General features: G+C 41.7%; 2 protein-coding genes across 8 annotated transcripts; one reads left to right on the top strand and one right to left on the bottom strand.

Moving 5' to 3' along the window:
* Nucleotides 1-6: 6 nt before the first annotated feature.
* fbxo43 (F-box protein 43) lies at nt 7-4,891 on the bottom strand. Of its 3 annotated transcripts, none has more exons than XM_085178397.1 (6): nt 4,768-4,891; nt 2,848-3,695; nt 2,014-2,769; nt 1,565-1,667; nt 709-903; nt 7-594 (listed from the first exon to the last, which is right to left on the bottom strand). In XM_085178397.1, the coding sequence occupies exons 2-6, from the start codon at nt 3,636-3,638 to the stop codon at nt 349-351; spliced, it is 2,091 nt and encodes a 696-aa protein (XP_085034523.1). In that variant the 5' UTR covers nt 3,639-3,695; nt 4,768-4,891; the 3' UTR covers nt 7-348. The 3 variants fall into 3 exon arrangements, with proteins under 3 accessions (XP_085034523.1, XP_085034525.1, XP_085034526.1); XM_085178399.1 differs by having other exon boundaries at nt 4,764-4,862; XM_085178400.1 differs by lacking the exon at nt 4,768-4,891 and adding an exon at nt 3,912-4,022.
* spag1b (sperm associated antigen 1b) lies at nt 4,100-17,743 on the top strand. 5 transcript variants are annotated; one of them, XM_085178387.1, is made up of 19 exons: nt 4,100-4,117; nt 5,305-5,452; nt 5,844-6,003; nt 6,097-6,219; nt 6,305-6,375; nt 6,576-6,688; nt 6,814-6,919; nt 7,107-7,237; nt 7,391-7,497; nt 8,642-8,777; nt 9,695-10,147; nt 11,676-11,775; nt 12,230-12,382; nt 12,996-13,153; nt 13,860-14,001; nt 14,713-14,839; nt 14,980-15,138; nt 15,912-16,235; nt 16,335-17,743. In XM_085178387.1, the coding sequence occupies exons 2-19, from the start codon at nt 5,307-5,309 to the stop codon at nt 16,461-16,463; spliced, it is 2,838 nt and encodes a 945-aa protein (XP_085034513.1). In that variant the 5' UTR covers nt 4,100-4,117; nt 5,305-5,306; the 3' UTR covers nt 16,464-17,743. The 5 variants fall into 5 exon arrangements, with proteins under 5 accessions (XP_085034513.1, XP_085034516.1, XP_085034514.1 ...); XM_085178390.1 differs by lacking the exon at nt 4,100-4,117 and adding an exon at nt 4,879-5,025 and having other exon boundaries at nt 5,337-5,452; XM_085178388.1 differs by lacking the exon at nt 4,100-4,117 and adding an exon at nt 4,912-5,025 and having other exon boundaries at nt 7,451-7,497.
* Nucleotides 17,744-17,816: the final 73 nt, after the last annotated feature.

The following is a 17,816-nucleotide window of genomic DNA, read 5'->3' as shown; positions in this document are numbered from 1 at the left end:
CGATCTAGAAAACATGTTAGTAAAAGCTGAAAGTCTAGCTCCAAAACAAAACAAAAAAAACAACGTGCTGTACAGTCAGTGCATAGAAAAATACAACAGTAAAATAAAATCCTTTTATCTGCTGGTAAAACCTCCTTCAGTGCATAATTTAAAAAAAATATACAAGTAAGAACTATATCAAAAAAGGAAAGGGGTAGGATGGGAGAAGTAAAGAAATACAAACAAACATTGAAGAGTACAGACACTGTGCACGTACTGCACATCTGTTTCTTCGCTGCTTATTTCCATCTATAAACTTGCAAAAAATAGATATTATTAAAGTGACTTCATGAAGCAGGAATAATTTGTTCATAGTCTTTTAACATTGCGCTTGCTTTGAGCGCTTCCGGGAAGTATGTCCTTTCTGCGACGGCCTGCAGACTGACTACCGCACTCTCTAGAGCCGTGAGAAGTACACAAGCATGACATGCAAAACTGGAATGCACAGTCAGCTCTGCTGCACACTCCCTCTCTTTTGCCTGAATGGCATCTTGCAGGATGCTGACATCTCGGACAAGGCTTGAGGCACTCATCATTGAAGAGGGTTTTAGCAACCTGAGAGGAAAAAGAAGTTATTAAAATAAAGTTGATAAATGTTTGATGAGAAATGCCTCAAAGCATGACTGTACCATGTTCAAGAAAATGCAATTTAATGGATTTGTAACTTGCCTCCAGAAATTTATCCCGTTTGCTGCTGCTGTCTGAATGCAAGGCGCTGAGCTGCAGTGGCGTTAAAGCCCTGCTTCCTGACTGTGGAGTGCAGTAGCTGGAGGTCCTAGACTGGGCCTGAACTGTCTTCAGAGCTGATCGCTTAAGCAACATGGCTCTGGTCTCTGCATCAGCGACATGGACAGCAGCACCAAGCTATAAGACGACAGCAAATAAGTTCAGAGTCATTTCAGTGACAGTGATGGAGATTGTGATAACACCGACTCATTTTGAAGTACGTATGCACTGATGACCACAGAGCAAAGACTGTGATAACAGATGTTGGGTTTAACTGAAAACACAGAAAGCTAAATGCTTCAGAGCTGAACAAACACTTATAAGCAGGGGTGCACAGAAGTGGTCCGCAGGTGCGCATTTGCTGTCAAAATAAGAAGCGAATAAGATAAGCTGCTGCAATGCGCGTTTGCATACATATAAAAGGCACCGTTTTTGTCCGCTAGAGTGGGATTTTCACGGCATATTCTGCACCACATCTCTGTGCGCTCATCATTTGTTTGAAGCCAGCTCACCTCCTGCAACCACTTTTCCGAGAATACGCGCTTCTTTTGCGGTTTGGACTCCTGACATTTCTTTGGAGGTGGAGGAACACCAAAGTAATTTCTTAAAGGAGTTTGCTTCTTCGACATCTTTAAGAGTTCTAAACAAATGTCTGTCCTCCTCCAGAAAATCTTACGCAAACGCGCGTTGCAACTTCTTATCTGGTGGCGCGTCTTTTATTTTGACAGCGAATGCGCACCTGCGCACCACTTATGTGCACCCCTGCTTATAAGACCTTTAGCCATAGCCTGGCTCTTACCTCAAGAGCAGCCTCCACTTGACTCAGGTGGCTTCTTCTCATTGTGCTAGCTAGCTTGTCTTGCTGGACAATTTGATTCCAGCTTTTGCAAACACAGCTGCACCTGTGAAAAACAAAAAAGTATGAAATATTTTCAGCTCACTAAACTTTTTAGACAACACAAGTTTGTAGTGCAAGCTAAACTCCACTGATTTTACTAAAAATTGCATCGTTTATACAACATAAACACTGTCATAACGACATGTATGTTTCAGCTCAGCGTTAATCACCCTGCGATCATTCTACAGGACTCTGAATTATTCTTTACTCCATTAAAAATGTAGTCATGATTTTATTAATCAGTGACCAAATGGGAAAGGAGCCGCAACCTGTGGCAAGTAAGCATGGATGATATGCGCTGTAAAACATTGTGTGAATAAAAATGTATATTTGGAAACATGATTTATCACCTATAGACACTCTCAGAGTCCATCTGGCAAAGAATAACAGCCAGGATGTGCCTGAGGTTCCTCTTCATCAGCTCTGTGAATATGTCCACCTTCTCCAGGCCCATCTTCCTGCCAATCAGCCCTGCCAATGGCATAGTGGTCCGAAGAGTGCTTGGGGTCTTGGTCAGTGCTGCTGCAGACTTCAGCTGCTCTTTCAGGCTTGGACTTTGACCAGCCAACATCTGGGCATGGTGCTGACAAATAGCTTGAACCAGCTGCAGCGCTGGAGTCAGAGAGAGGTTAACTGGAGTCATCCTGAGTGGTGTGATATCTGGATTGCCAAGTTCTGTAGAACAAGGGGTCATGTTTTGTGCTTTGGTTTTAGTCACTCTTTGTGGGGTGGTATAATCTTTTTTTGCTGAGCCCAAGCGATCAGAGCTCACGGCATTACCACATTTAACAGAGAGGACACTGAGAGGGGTGATATCCTCGGCAAAAACCTCATCCTCTTTAGAATGGCTGTAACATTGATAAGGATGTTGATGCTTTCTGTCCGTTGGGTCTTCCTCAGACTGAGAGCCACCTTCTTTAAGCGTAGACAGCCTGTGCTGACGCTGCAAACGGGAGCGGCGCCTTCCCTCTGTTGGATTTGGAGTTTCAGAGTTTCCTTTGGAGGCGGACAGCAGCAGCTCCTGGAACGAGCCATCATGGTCCACTGTGGAGTCTTGCGATTTATCAAGAGTCACTGAGCTGAAACCGCTGTCCTCACTCAACGACCTGTTTAAAAGTCAGAAAGGCGTTAATCTGAGTTTAAATATTTTAAAGTTTTATTTTCTTCGTCAATAAAACACATACCTGATATAGCTGGGTGTATGTGCAGATGATGGTGTGCACAAGACACTTGAGCCATTATATAGATTATCTGTCATGCTGCCCAACGGTGACTGAGAGTTTTCCTTAGAGATGGGCAGGAATTCGTTGAAGCCTGGAGTCTTGACATTACATTGACCAAATGCAAAGATGTGTTCACTCATGTCTAGATCTGTGAGTGAGGCTTCTTTCTCAAAACTGGGAAGGTGACAACAGTTATGCTTGCCATCTTCAAGAGTTGAGGTCCTCACCTGCATGAACAGAACACGGCGCTTCCTGCCTGATAGTGGCAGGTCCTGGTCCACTTTTAAAGCGCTTGCTGCCCCCATCTCAGTGTCTACAGAGTCAAATGATGTACTGAAATAGGGTTCAGACCCACTGACAGGGGATTCAATCCTTCTGGTGCACGGTGATCTTGTGTTGTCATTTTTGACATCTGCAGTGGGTTTACACAGTAGAAGTCTCTGTCGCAGCAAGGTATCCCTTTTGCATATTTTAGGAGTTTCACACCAGCTTACGGCTGAAACCTTCCTGGAGTCTCTGCCCAAAAATCTGACTTGTTCTCGGATCTTCTTCTTTGGCGTGACAGAAACCCGGAGGTTCTCTTTGGGCGTTTCATCCAGTTCCACCGGAGACAAAGATCTACATGAATCAGCTCCACTGGTGCTGTGTGGGCTCTGGAAAAAACCTGAGTATCCACTGTCAGAGCAGTCATCGTAGCAGTGCTGCCCTTTATAGCCATCAAGATAAAGACTAGATTCAGGAGTGCACTGCATCTTCCTCCTGAGTGCGCCAACAAACCTTAGCCTGGCCTCCGGGGGATTACAAGTCACCTGGAGTAAAACAGAATATAATAAACAGAACTACTTCAGCACAGCAAATATGAACTTAAAGAGACCGTAAATACATAAACAAGTGTCACAGATTATAACTTTAAACAAGAGTTAAGCAACGCTAGCTTAAATACTTTTAAAAACGATATATTTAAAAGGCGTCTCATGCTGGACTCCCTTATCATAGTAAAATAAAAGTTATCTCCCGAATCTTACGGTGGTTTTCAGTGTATAAAAGTAGTAGTTTGTATATCAGAAAGCGACAGACAACTGATTTATCTCTGATCCTTCTCAGCTGTTTCATCCGCGTTGCTATGAGAGCGCGTGCTGCCGATTTAAATCCCCCAGTCTCGTGCCCTTTGTGATAGCCGCTTTAAAGAGCTCGATAACCGCCAAAAGACACCGGCAGAGCCCGACTGACGGTATACACCACCTTTAACATCATTTTACTCCTCGTTATTTTCACACTTAATTCCGTCTGAAGAAACATGACAAGGCAAAATTATTTGGTAAACACACACAAAACTGATTTTAGTAAAATTCATCCAAAAGCAAAACAAAACAAAAACGCAACGACGTTTAGTGCGTGCCCATTTTATAGTGTAACCCTCTATGCTAGTTCAGAGGGTCAGAGCAGCCATTTTAACAAGACACGACGGGATAAAAACCGGTTCCAGAATTAAAAGCAGTGATGCTCCGTCAAAGCTGAAATAGCCTCCTGTTAATGTGACTGAAGGGGACCCGGAATGGCACAGTGAATGACTAATCAGTTACACCTGTGTTAGCCCTGAAATGCCATACAAAAATGATTGCCATTAAAAACCAAACAAACAAAAAACAAAACAAAAACGGAGGGCCTCGTAAAACACCCGTCAAACACCGAGTTATAATTAAAGAAAAATGTGGCTGACTGTGTGCCATCCACGTTTACTAACATAACGTTGTTAGCCTCCTGAAACTAGAACCAATACGAGGTAATGTCGGTGAATTCCACGCACACTGTCTGTACCTTAAGCTCTACAAAATAATCTTCTTCGGGAATAAACGCGCTTAATATTTAACAAATACCTACTTGAAGTTAAAACGGGGCTATTCCAAAAAGCCGTGGCCTCCGTAGGCGATGTTGTTTCCTCAGGCTTCTTTCCAGGCCTCAGCTGTCCCCCGCTGTTGTCCCTGTTTTCTCATGTTCACCAGCCACGTTTTCAAATTTGGAGCCCTCCGTTGGCTGCGTCACGTGCTTCCTCTCGGCGCTACCAGCCTTCCGTCCGTGTGTGGTTACCATAGCAATACACGCCACATTGTCGATGAGCGTTCAGCCAAACGGGAGCAGGTAAACTAGTTTTGCTTAACGGCAACACTTTTAACATTATTAACATTAATGTGATCTTGCATTAATTACTCAAGAGACACTTGAGATAAGTCTGCCTTTGCTGAATGTTACATTACCTAAATATAGAACTTAGCTGTTTCCAACGAACTATTAAAATTACCAGTAAAGTTAAGGTAGCTAGCTAAAAAGCTGGTAAGTTATACAAATATAATGCAGAACTGCCATGTCTCCCTTTTATGAAACACTTTTTGACACGATGACTGTGTAAATTCTTTCCAGAAATGAGTGAAGACGCAGTTTTATCCCTTCAGAGTCACTCCACCACTGTGGACTACAGGGGCAAGGTTCCTGTGGAGCACCTGGACTACGATTACATTGAAAAATGTAAAGATGTGAGATACCTCGAGAAGATCCTGAGAATACTGAGGTAACTGTCTGTTGAGCGATATAGTGTTGTTGGAGGAAACTCACTGTCTCTTTTCTTCCTTTACCTGTGTTCAATGGACGTTTGTTGCTTGTTTTTAATGGTATTTATATTTACATGCTCAAAATAAAGCAATCAGTCAGTCCAGTCCCTTTATAGAGTTGGTGAGGTTTTTATTTATGAAGGTTATAAACTCATCATCATGTCAAGTTTTACTCATTCTCCACTGAGATGGTAAGATGTATGTGCAATATTGCAAATAGATTACGTAACACTTGTCATCAGTTGCAGAGGGATAATAGTGCATGTCATAACAAAATACAGGCTGGAAAATGTGAATGAAAAATATTGCAAAAAAAGCTATTCTTTATTTTTCTTTTTTGTTTGGTTAAAGGTCCGGCGAAGAGGGCATTTATCCTCACCTGATCAAGTTTTGTGAGAGTCACCTGGAGAAACTGGACCCTAAGAGCCGAGCTCTTAGGAAGGAAATGCCTGTAGCCACAGCAGCCAGCCTCTCTAAAGATGAGTGGAGCCAAATTGAGGATGAGTTGAAAGTATGGTACACATTTTTTTCTTTCTTTTAAAAAAATAAGTAAATCCTGTGTACTTTGTTCTCACATGGCTGTTTCTCTAAATACTTTGCTCAGAGATGGCAAGAAGAAACCAAAAAGACTGAATCAACCCTGAAACACCAGTCAGTATTTGATGATCTAGTGAAAGAAAATATGCCACCTGTAAGAGGTTCCAATTGCTTCGTTCCTCTGAGCCAGGTAAAAAAAATCAAGGCATATACAGTACATAACCAGTTACATATATGTATAGAAGACAAATATTCAGAGTCTTTTCTCATGATAGAAAACAGTTCCACAAGAAAGAAAGAAACCCTCAAAATGCGCCCTACCACGTGATTACCGAGAATGGGACAAGTGAGTCATGCTGTCTCCACATTTGTCTATTATATTCAGAAGAAAGACCCCACTGTTGCAGCAGCTGAATTCTCTGTGCATAAAAGCTTCCCAAGTCTTTTTACTTTGTAAAAGGGCTTTAAAGCTAAACTGCTTCCATTACAGTGATCCACAGTTTAAAAACTTGACCTTTAAGTGTATATTTTACACCTTCTTTCCAGGTTCGATGTGGAAAAAGAATGTGAGAAAATAGAGGAGGATGTGGACAAAACTGATCCACCAGCAATTATAAACTCAGGACATTCTAAAATCAACACTCAAGTGGACACTTCATGTAATCTATTGTGGATAGAAAGTGTTCGTCTTCGTTTTTTTGCAGTAATTATTAAGCATACAACGTACATCAGGTGTGTTGGCATTTTTGTGTAACATGTAAGGTTTCCCCTGTGATCCATCCAGCGCTGTCACAACAGGAGAAGCTCTTCCTGGCAAATCGTGAAAAAGACAAAGGCAATGAAGCTTTTAGAGCAAAGGATTATGAGGAGGCGGTCACATACTATTCCAGGTCAGGTTCTTTAAACAACTCCTTCATTGCAGAAAGCACTTAGCGCCTCTTAAAGGGCTTTTATCATTTTGCTTGGTATATATTGTAAGTAGTAGACTGTCATCTTTCATTGTAGCTGTAGTAGTAAGTGTTTGTGCAATAATCTCACTGTAAATAGAGGCTTGCTTTATTGTTTATTCCATTACAGGAGCCTTTCCATTATAACATCTGTGGCTGCATACAACAACAGAGCCCAGGCAGAGATCAAGCTCGAGCACTGGCACAATGCCCTGAAAGACTGCCTGAGTGTGCTCGAGCTAGAACCAGGCAATCTGAAAGGTGTGTTAATGTTATTTCTATAATTTCTAACACAATAATGCTTCCAGAATAAATACACCTGCACTTTTAGATGTATTTATATGATGTGGTACACTTTAGCTACAGCAGCATTAGTGTATGTGCTACATATTGTAATGCACTTCTTTTCGTTAGCCCTGCTTCATCGTGCTGTTGTTTATAATCATATGGACAACTTCCACATGGCCACTGAAGACCTGAGGACGGTGCTCAGGGAAGAGCCACAGAACACCGCTGCGACTGTAGGTGATAGTACTGAGGCATGTGCATCATGCGCCAGTCTACCTTTCATCCACTAGGTGTCACTGTATTTGTGAAAGTTGAGTGATTTAGTGAGTCTTTCACTGGAAGTCTTTCGTGTATTTATGTCATTACCGTAAATAGAGGATGATGTGGCTTTTTTAACAGATCTGTATCAGTGGAACAGCTCAGGATGTGCTGTGTTTAGCCGTCCCCTTTAATTGCATTGTTTAACTTCTGGTTCTATTTATTTGATTTGATTTGATTGAATCTTTATTTTGAACATGTTGAAAAAGTACAACAACATAGAATTAAAAGAGACAAATGAACAAAGCAAAACAGAAGGAAAACGAGCAACCACAACTACAAATAACTTTCATGTTCAAAAAGTAGCAGGAAGAAGCATAATCCCACCCCTTTTCCACTATCTAGTAATCAATAGACTACAGAAATACCTCCTTGCAATTACATTATATGTCATGTGTATTTTTTTTTATTATTCATTTTTTTATATATATACATATATGTTTCTATCTATCCATACATACGTATATACACATACGCACATATACACATTTTCAATAACCCCAGTAACACCTCAAAGGATACACAACCTACAGATATATATATATATATATACCCATACCAACATACCCGTGCACCCGCACACACATGAAAATATTGGACAAGAACACCCTATCAAATCTCTACCTCGTCCCTGTACCCTGTAAAAACCATATCCTTAAACCGCTTTTTAAACTGTGCCATGCTCGGACATTGCTTCATATCTTTACTTAGTCTGTTCCACAGCTTCACTCCACACACAGAGACTCAAAAACGTTTTAATGTTGTACGGATACGAGGATGTTTTAATTTAATTCCCCCCTCAAATTGTATCCCCGTTCCCTTTTAGAAAACATTTTTAGAATATTGTCAGGAAGCAGGTTATTTATTGCTTTATATATAATTTGTGCAGTGAGAAAATGAATGAGTATAATTTAGGTGTAAATGGGAAGAAAATGTTCCTTTTTGTAGTTATACATACACCAGTCACTACAACTAAGTAATCTAGCATAGATTGTGATATGAATAGTTGTGACAAACAAAACATGAGATGTTCTAATGGATGAATTGTTTGTGTTTTAGCAACTTTTGTCTCAAATTGAGAAGAAGATGGAGGAATGCCAACAAGAGAAGCAACGCAAGGGCAAAAAAATCCTCATCCAAGAGATAGAAGAGGCAGATAACCAGACTGACAGTGACAACAAAGCTCATAAAACTGGTGATTGTTTGAACTACTAAAAACAATCAATATCCTTAAACACAGACATAGAGACTATAACGGCGCTAATGGCCATTTATGATAACCCATTTGCATCCAAAAATCAATCAACTGATTTAAATGTTGCCTACTCTCTATTTAACATGCAGTTAAATAGTTTTTCAGTTATAGTCAAGATTAGGTAAGTTATGAGTTCAGAGGAAACTTAGATTTTTGTCAAAAGTGTGCATTGATCCTTTATTTGACATGTTTTGTTTTCACTGTTGATTTCATATTAAAAACTAGCAAGACTAGCAGGAAGTGAATGAGGTAAACCAGTAGACTGTGGTACAGATTTCCCAGATGAGATTTTTCCCTTACTGGAGATATATTTTTATATATATTCTCATTTAGTGAAAAGTAACAAGTTAAGTCATTCCACTGACTTAACTGGACTCAAAAATCTATTGCTACTCTAATTTATGTAACTTGAATGAGGTGTTAAATTTTAACTTTATAGCAGAAAGTTTTTTGTGTCTTTATAGCTGTGCTGGATTTAAAGGTTGAAGGATTTGCCCTCTAATACAGTCACGATTTATACAGAGCATGTTAGGAAGCTCCAACATTGCTGGTAATAGTAGTGCTTTAGTCACATCCCCTTCTGTCTGCTGTCCTATAGAAAGAGGAAATTCCCCTCTTGTCTCTCTGGGTGAAGGAACAGTGCATGCATGTGTTTTCTGCCCTACCCCCACACAGCCCTTTCATAAGTCACTGTTTGGTATCTCTACTTCCTGGAACTCCCTGTTTGAAGTGGCTCCGTGTCATGTGCTCCTCTCCTCCCACACGATGATGTAACTGCTGACTCTTTCCTGTGGGTGTGACTTCCCCTTCTCTGTCTCTCTCCCTCTGCTTCTCCCCTCCCTCCCTCTCCCTTCCAGCTTGTCTGGTTCAACCTAGCCAGCCCGTGGGAGGGGAGGAGAGATCAGCTACTCCTGTCGAAAGGGGAGACATGGGAAACGCTCATAAAAAGCCCCACGGAAGAGGGGACGGGGGTCCACACGCCGAGTCCAACAGCTCCCACCAAGAACACAGGAGGAACAGAGGCACCTCAGACAAGTACAAAGTCCCGCAGGACTCCAAGGAAAAGATAGCCAATGGATCAAGCAAGAGAGGCTCGACAGCTTCGGTTCAGGGTGATCAGAGCGGCAGCGGTAAGGCAACTCCAGTTGGAGGAAATGCTGGAGAAACTGTCAACCTTGATGCCCCATGTGGGGCCCTGCCCCCACCCCTCTCCCGGCTAAAGAACGAAGGAAACCTGCTGTTTAAAAATGGACAGTTTGCCGATGCACTGGAGAAATACTCACAAGCCATTCAGGGCTATACAGATTCAGGTAAGCCTCAGGGGCACTCACTGTTGATCGTGTTTGTAATATTTTAGAATATTAAGAAAAAAATATTTAATTAGTTTTATACAGTGAGGTTGCTGGTTAGAAGTTACCTGTGTGCCACTGTGTCAGTAATCATAACATTTCTACTCATATCAGTGTGTTATGAACTGACAAATGAATCAGAACTGATCGACTGTTTTCTCAGCTGTTTATTCATCATCATATTTTAATAACAGCTTTCTATGGTGTCATACTTTAATTTAACTTTAAATCAAAGGTCATAGGGTCGTAGCTATAATGTCAGTGCTTGTCTTTATTTTTGTCACTTTAACACACTGCAGAGACTTACACATGAAAACAGGATAGCAATACAAATCATTTTCCCTATGGAAATAAGTCCTCATAAACAATTTCAAATTCTCAGTCCACAGACTTCACATTTTTGTGTGAACAGTTTATATGCAGTATTCAAAATTTTAGTAAGATCCATTACGATGTTAATATTTAGTGACTTATCCCTGGGACTGTGGCTGTACGGAGACAGTGTTGCTGTTTTAGTCTGGTGCTAAGCCTCTCAGCTCAGGTCTGTCCAAGTCACATGACCTCTAACCACTCACTGTGAAATTGAATTTGTAGGACTGCAGCAATAATTCTCACAGAGAGTGAGACGACGAGCAGTTGATGGAGGAAGAGAAACCTCTGCTCACTCTCCGTTAAACATATGGCCTTGTGTCTCTTTCTGTGGACAGCCACAATTTACTCCGTTAAGACTGTGAAAGTCGCTGGGCATCATCTATCTGGATTACTGTGGGAAGCACAACAGATGTGACCTAATCTACACATGCAGAATTTTTTCCGATCTGTGAAAAAGGCTCTTTTCAGTAGAAATGAAACTGAACGAGACATTCAAGATACTTTGACAGGTCTCGTAGTTGTGCTATGCACACAGTTGCTGTAGTTTACATGATCTACTGTCACAATAACCTCGCTAAGTGCTCTCAGTTGCTAAGGCATCATCATCACTGCCACGCTGTGTCATCATCCATAATCTGTTTTCATCTGATGAGGCAGCACAATGACATGAATGTATTTAGTGTAGCAGGATAATGTTGCTGTGTTTGAAACATGCACCGTAGACCTGTGTGATTTGCTTAACTCTGTGATAGTGAAGAAAACACTGTTAAGTTAGTGTGAGGCAGGTGGAGAGAAGCATACATGTGTGTGTATGCGTGTCTGCCACTTTGTATTCATAAATCTGAAAGAAAAGAAATGATAGCTCAGTATCTTCCAATAACTGAAGTTTCTTTATTTCATCATGACAGGAACTCTGTACTTTCTACAGCGCTTCTATAGCTGCTCAGAGAGCACATTAAACAGTCTGATTTAGACAATAAGTACACGATTCAAACTTTGAGTTCATGATGTCTTTGCAGATATTCTGTATTCCACCCCCAAGATAACTGCAGAACTATGCGTGCTGTTTCCAAGCCGTGTATTACATTTCTGATATTGGTCTCTGTTTTCTATGCAGGGATTGATAGTCCAGAAGATCTCTGTATTCTATATTCCAACAGAGCAGCTTGCTACCTGAAAGATGGCAACAGTCAAGACTGCATACAAGACTGCACAAGGTGAGAGAACTGATAAAACTCTACCAGTGTTCAGCAAGATATGTGAAAAGTTGTGGAAGGCAAATGCACGCTTCATCTTAAAGATCAAACTGCTACAAATTTCTGCAGACAGCATCATCATACACCAGTCTCAGCAGAGGATCTCAGATCATTTATGAGTGGGAGGGGATTTGCACTTGGGTGTGTCGTAAGGGATTGTAATTAATCTCTTTAGAAGTGGTTTATAAGCAGCAGACTGGGCTAACTTAAGGGAGCCTCCCATATGAAAGCCTTTAAATATACTTGATGTGTTTGCAGAAAGATGGGGTTATAGAAAACGTGAATCACACCTTTAGACTTGTTCACTACCTCAGAAACAACATGTATAGACACATCCTTTGCCCTAGCATCGACAGCAGGGGCACCAGACTCGATCCTTTGCTCTTGTCTCATTGCATCTATTTATTCCAATCAGAGCCCTGGAGCTGCAGCCATTCTCCCTCAAGCCCCTCCTCCGCCGTGCCATGGCTTATGAGTCCCTGGAGCGTTACCGAAAGGCCTACGTGGATTACAAAACTGTGCTGCAGATAGACGTGAGCGTGCAGGCAGCTCACGACAGTGTCAACAGGTATAATGTCCACCTCTCACCTCAGCTAACAGACTCATTAACATTTGGCATCTCAAAAGCAAGTATTGAATTTTACAGCACCCATGTCTATGGCAGGGCATTTCTCATCTATTTTAAACAAGGTGGACACAGACTATCTTTAGCTGTTACAGCAAAGGAAATAAAAAGACAGATGAGACATGGAGACTTTCTTACTCTATCTACCTGCTGTATTTTCAAAATTTGAAAATGTTCTATAATTGAAATCCAGAAATGGAATTATAACATATTTAGAAGACTAAATCAAAGCAAATCATGGTAACCATTACACACAGGCTTATTAGAGACTAACAGATTTAGCTGGTCAAAAGCAGCTCCGGCTAGAGGCTAATCATGTCTCTCAGACTGTGTGTCCTGTTACGCAATACTCACCTGGGTGGTTTGTGTTCAGGAGTACCAGAGGGTCAAAGATATCATTCATCCCCACATTTATCTACAAAGTTACACAATAAGACATAAACTCCCTAAACTGTGGAACTGGGCGGATTAGATGCATCTTTAACACTCCATGTAAGCCTTATCAATGTCTCTCATCTGTGTGCTGTAACAATGACTGAATCACATCCTCCTCCAGGATCACCCGGCTGCTCATCGAGCAAGACGGGGCAGAGTGGAGAGAGAAACTTCCCGAGATCCCTCTGGTGCCTCTGTCGGCTCAGCAGCACCGTAGAGAGGAGCCGCCCAGCGCTGAGGTCCTCCAAGCTCGAGCAGAGAAGGCTGCTAGGGATGCAGGTCTGTTGTTTTTAGAGTCATGATGCTTAATTAATGTTTGTCCCCAGAAACACAGAGTTAGTCAGGGTCAGAAGTGTTGATCGCTGAGCTGGGACAATGAGAAGAGTAGCTGGGACATTTATACATACAGCGGTTATGATGACTGAATAAAATCTAATGTTGACTACATCCAGCATTAACAAACATTTTCTCGAGCAGCTCTTTCTTCTGACATTATAGCCACCTTTGTTCGGTTTTTGAACCACAGCGATGGAGGAACAAAAGTCTTCCTGTTGTGACTGGAGGAAAATTTGAAAGGCCTATTTTTTATATAAGTGGACGTGTCACCTCTGACCATGCAGTTTCTCTGCTCCCAGGGCTTTTCTACCTATGCTATTTTTAGACTCTAATGAAAGAATAGCATTGCTGGCATAATTTTACCTCCCTGAAGACGCTCTGCAGACACTCTGCAGCAGATTGATTAGCCCTCGGTCCACACCGGGACTGATTGCTGACTTAACTCTCGTGGCTCATGTCCAGCTAGCACAGCATTAATTTCAAGTGCTTAAACCCTCCAGCTGTGTAGCACAGACTTATAAAAGCGAGGTCAGTTAAAATGTATTGCAAGTGTCAGTGTGGATATATGAAGTCGAAATGGAGGAGACTGGACTTCGTGTCTGTGTGAGTAAGCGATGTTTAGCAATCACCACTTTGTTTTGTTTTCTAGAGAGGAAAGCTGAAGTCCGTTTTTCAGCTTTGAAACAAGAAGGGAACGATTTTGTGAAGAAGAACCAATACCAGGATGCTCTGGGAAAGTACACAGAATGCCTTAAGCTAAAGCCAGAGGAATGCGCTATCTACACCAACAGGTTAGTCATTTAATTCTCACGTTAATATGAACAGACATGTTCCTGCAGTCTCGTTTCCCCTCTGTTCATCACATCTTCTGCCACTGGTTCACCTTGATGTGGGAAAACAGCCTGAAAATCCCCAAAATTTGTTTAACTGAATTTAAAAAAGGCTGATTAACGACACCCAGCTGTTGTTTGTCAGCCGTGCTTTCGGCTCTGTTTTTAATCCTATCCAGTCGCGCCACCTGTCACTGCTGCCAAATTAGTGTGTATTGGTGGTAAATTGGTGCACAACACAATGGTACGTAGATGGTGTTGATCAGGTCACAGAAGAAACTGATGACGTGAATGTTTTCCTATTGTGTGTTGGTGTTTGCATGTGCATGTGGAGCTCTGATGTGAGAACAGATTGTATGTACAGCCACACCAGAGCAAACATCCATACGCCATTGGTGCACAGCTGCTGAGAGCCATTTGAAAAAATTAAAAACATGAAGATTCATTTAGAAAAGGGGCTCCAGAAGCACATCTCTGAGGTGTAAATCGTAAATCTCATCATCATAGGAAAATGTTCTGTTCTGTTAATGCTGATGGCATGACTTCAGCTGTTATTATAAAACCTGATTCGCAGTGAGTCACAAATTCATGATACTTCTGAGTTACGTGTCAAATGTGATTAGGTGCCAGTGACAAAAATAAAAACCACAATTGACGTGTGTGTGTTTATAGAGCTCTGTGCTACTTGAAGCTGGAGAGGTTCGCTGAGGCCAAGCAGGACTGTGATGCAGCACTGAAACTGGAGCCAACCAATAAGAAGGCCTTCTACAGACGAGCCATGGCTAATAAAGGGCTCAAGGTGAATAGAGCTGGACTTTAATGGCTAATGCCTTAAGGGAGTGATTTCTTTTTATTGGGTGGCTAAGGAGTAAAATATCCCTTTCACATATTTCATACATAAAGCTCTCTTTGTATTTTTTCGGTGTCTCCCTCCATCAGGACTACCTGGCTTGCAGCTCGGACCTGCAGGAAGTGCTGCAGCAAGATCCCAACGTGCAGGAGGCTGAGAAGGAGCTGGAGGAGGCCACCAAGCTGCTCAGACAGAGTCTGGCCAGCGCTTCACCAAACAAACCCAGGAAGACAGTCCCCATCACAGAGGTGAGTACAGTTTATTCACTTTCATTGAAAATAAATATTTTCCCCTTATTGCATCCAACAGACATATCCACTTTTGACTTTAGAGAGTCTACGCGTGTGGTTAGGAAGAAGAGGCATTATAATGATGGGGACTGAAGAATCATGACTTATGGTCAACAAGTGTCCTTTGAATAGTTGTGTGTTTTTAGCTGATTACTCCTGACACCTGCTGGGATACCGCGTGAAATCTGATCAGCTCTGGTTTTATTCTAGCCTAGCACAGATCATAAAGTTCAGCGCTCCCAGCTGTTGTGTACCGTTCGTCTTTGTGTTCTATCCTCATTTACTATTAATAATCTAATGAAGAATAAAAGCACCAAATTAAAGCTTGAGTGGGGCTGGATGTACCATTTTCAGTTTATTGTTAACAGACAAAAGAGAACACGGAGAAAGCTAAAGTGTAAAATTGTATCCATGCATCTTATGCTGCTTATCTGGGTCTCAAAACTCAGTCTCAGTTTCAGGGGAACACCAGAGTGAAAAGCGGCTGTGCTCCAAGTTTAAAAGGCTACAGATTGTTATGAAGCTCTTGTTTTCCTTTTCTTCAGGTTCAGCACACCAGTAGGTAAAGATGGAAGCTTATAGATCCAATCACTGCATCCCAGACAAATTATTCCTAATTAAGGCAATAGGTGGTGCAGATTTCCCAGATTGTGACTCACTGACAGAGACCATTTTTTCCATTTTTGTCTTTCCTGTGTAAATGTTTCACCCATGTCCGTCTCCCTTCACAGGTTGAGGATGACGAGAATGTGACCGCTGTCCCTAACTCCAAAAACAGTTGCAAAGGAGAAGACATCAGCATCAACCTCCAGCCGGCCAGCGCCTATGAATTTGGCCAGTCCCTGAACGCGGCTCGTAGCTCTGGAAACACAGTGGCCTGCGCGGAACTACTGGCCTCCACGGCCCCAGAGATGCTTCCCCAGTTCCTGAGCACCCAGCTTGATGGACACACCATCAACTTCATCATGCAGGCCCTGCACTCACACCTACTGGAGAAAGACCCTTATCTGGTCTACCAACACCTCAACCATCTGCACACTGCTGACAGGTTCTCGGTAAGATTAGCATGCAAATATGGTCTGAAAAGCTGAAGTTTGTTTGTAAGATTTTGCAATCAAGATGTGTGGTGACAAACGCTGACGCACTGTTTGCAGGTTGTACTAATGCTGCTGGAGAAGGACGAGCGTCACCACATGACTCAGCTGTTTGAGCATCTCTCAGCCGTGCAGAGCACACAGTTCACTAAGAACGATGTTCAGAACCTGGCCAACAAATACATCTGACCCTCCCCTCTCTGCATGAGCTGCTCCACCACTGCTCTTGGATCTATGCAAAACACTGCACAAGAACTGAGTACACAAAGGCAGGAAGCTGCAGAATGAGCAATACAATGGAACCGAGTTGATTCACTCTACTGGTCTGTAATGTCTGTGACAATATAAAAAAAATCTATTTTTCTCTCCAGAACATTTTGCTATGCAGTTTTACTTTTGTACACACCATGCACCATTTGCATTGTACAACAGTGGGACACAGTGGACCTTTCACCGTACTGTATTAATAAACGAGGTCCAATGTGCTGTTGTGTAACACGGCAGGCAGGTGTTTCCTCACTCCAGGCAGTAGCTTTTGCTTAGGACAGGCTTCATCGAGCTGATCTGCTCTTTGAACCCAGTCGCTTTCTGAAATCATTTTATAAAAGACCAGCTGTCACATACCAAAAGCTATTCAGTGCATGTTAAATATAAACAAACAAAAAGCTAATTTCCTTCCAAGTTTAAAAGTGCGTCTTTGCTGCATCTTAAGTAACTATTTTAATATGACCACATGTATGGTGTTATCTTAATGGGTGAAAGAGAGCTGCATGTCTCACTGCTGTTCATGTGAGTGCAACAGAACTTACAATGTTGTAGGAAAAAAAAATTCTTGCTCTCCTTTAATTCGTCTATGCAAATTTGTAGCTCTGTGTTCCTGTATTGATTCCATTCATAAAGGCGAGTCTCTGTCTTCACCATGTGAAATGACATTGTGCCGTTGAGCCTGTTTACCTGCACCATCAGCTTCACAGCAGATGCCAGCACACTGGAGAGAAGCAGCATCTTTATAAGATGTGTGCCTTGGATTTCAGTCTAGGGGTCGACTTAGTGTGGTGAGCATATCGGTACTCGTAAAGAGCAAGTCTATTTATATCATTCTGTAGCTTTAATAAATTTCTTTAATGACTTTATCACACACATATATATTCACTTGGCTCCAAACTCAGAACTGTTTTAAATGTGTAATTTATTTGCTATTTAAAGTCATTCTGTCCATGTTATAAGTAATAAATATCAATCTTTCTGTATTGTGAATCTAAAGACTGCCTGAATCCAAACTTTTTGTTTTCTCATGAAATCTACATGAATGTAAAATTTAGCATAAGGATGTAAATTTGGGGGAAGGAGGGAGTAATTCTGCATTTTCCACAGCTTCTCTTCACAGTGGCTTTTAACATTGTGTCAGTAGATTTGTAAAAATTGTGTATTCTATTCACAGAGGGCTATTCAATAAACTGGGAAACGTGTTTTTCCTTCTTTAGCTCATAACAAGTAACTGAAAGTTTCAGAAGAGACACTAAAGATGGAGTGACATGATGT

The sequence above is a fragment of the Neolamprologus multifasciatus genome, chromosome 11 (assembly GCF_963576455.1).
Source record: "Neolamprologus multifasciatus chromosome 11, fNeoMul1.2, whole genome shotgun sequence".
Taxonomy (NCBI): domain Eukaryota; kingdom Metazoa; phylum Chordata; class Actinopteri; order Cichliformes; family Cichlidae; genus Neolamprologus; species Neolamprologus multifasciatus.
The sequence above is the reverse complement of the archived record's forward strand: the minus strand, read 5'-3'. Positions and strand labels throughout refer to the sequence as shown.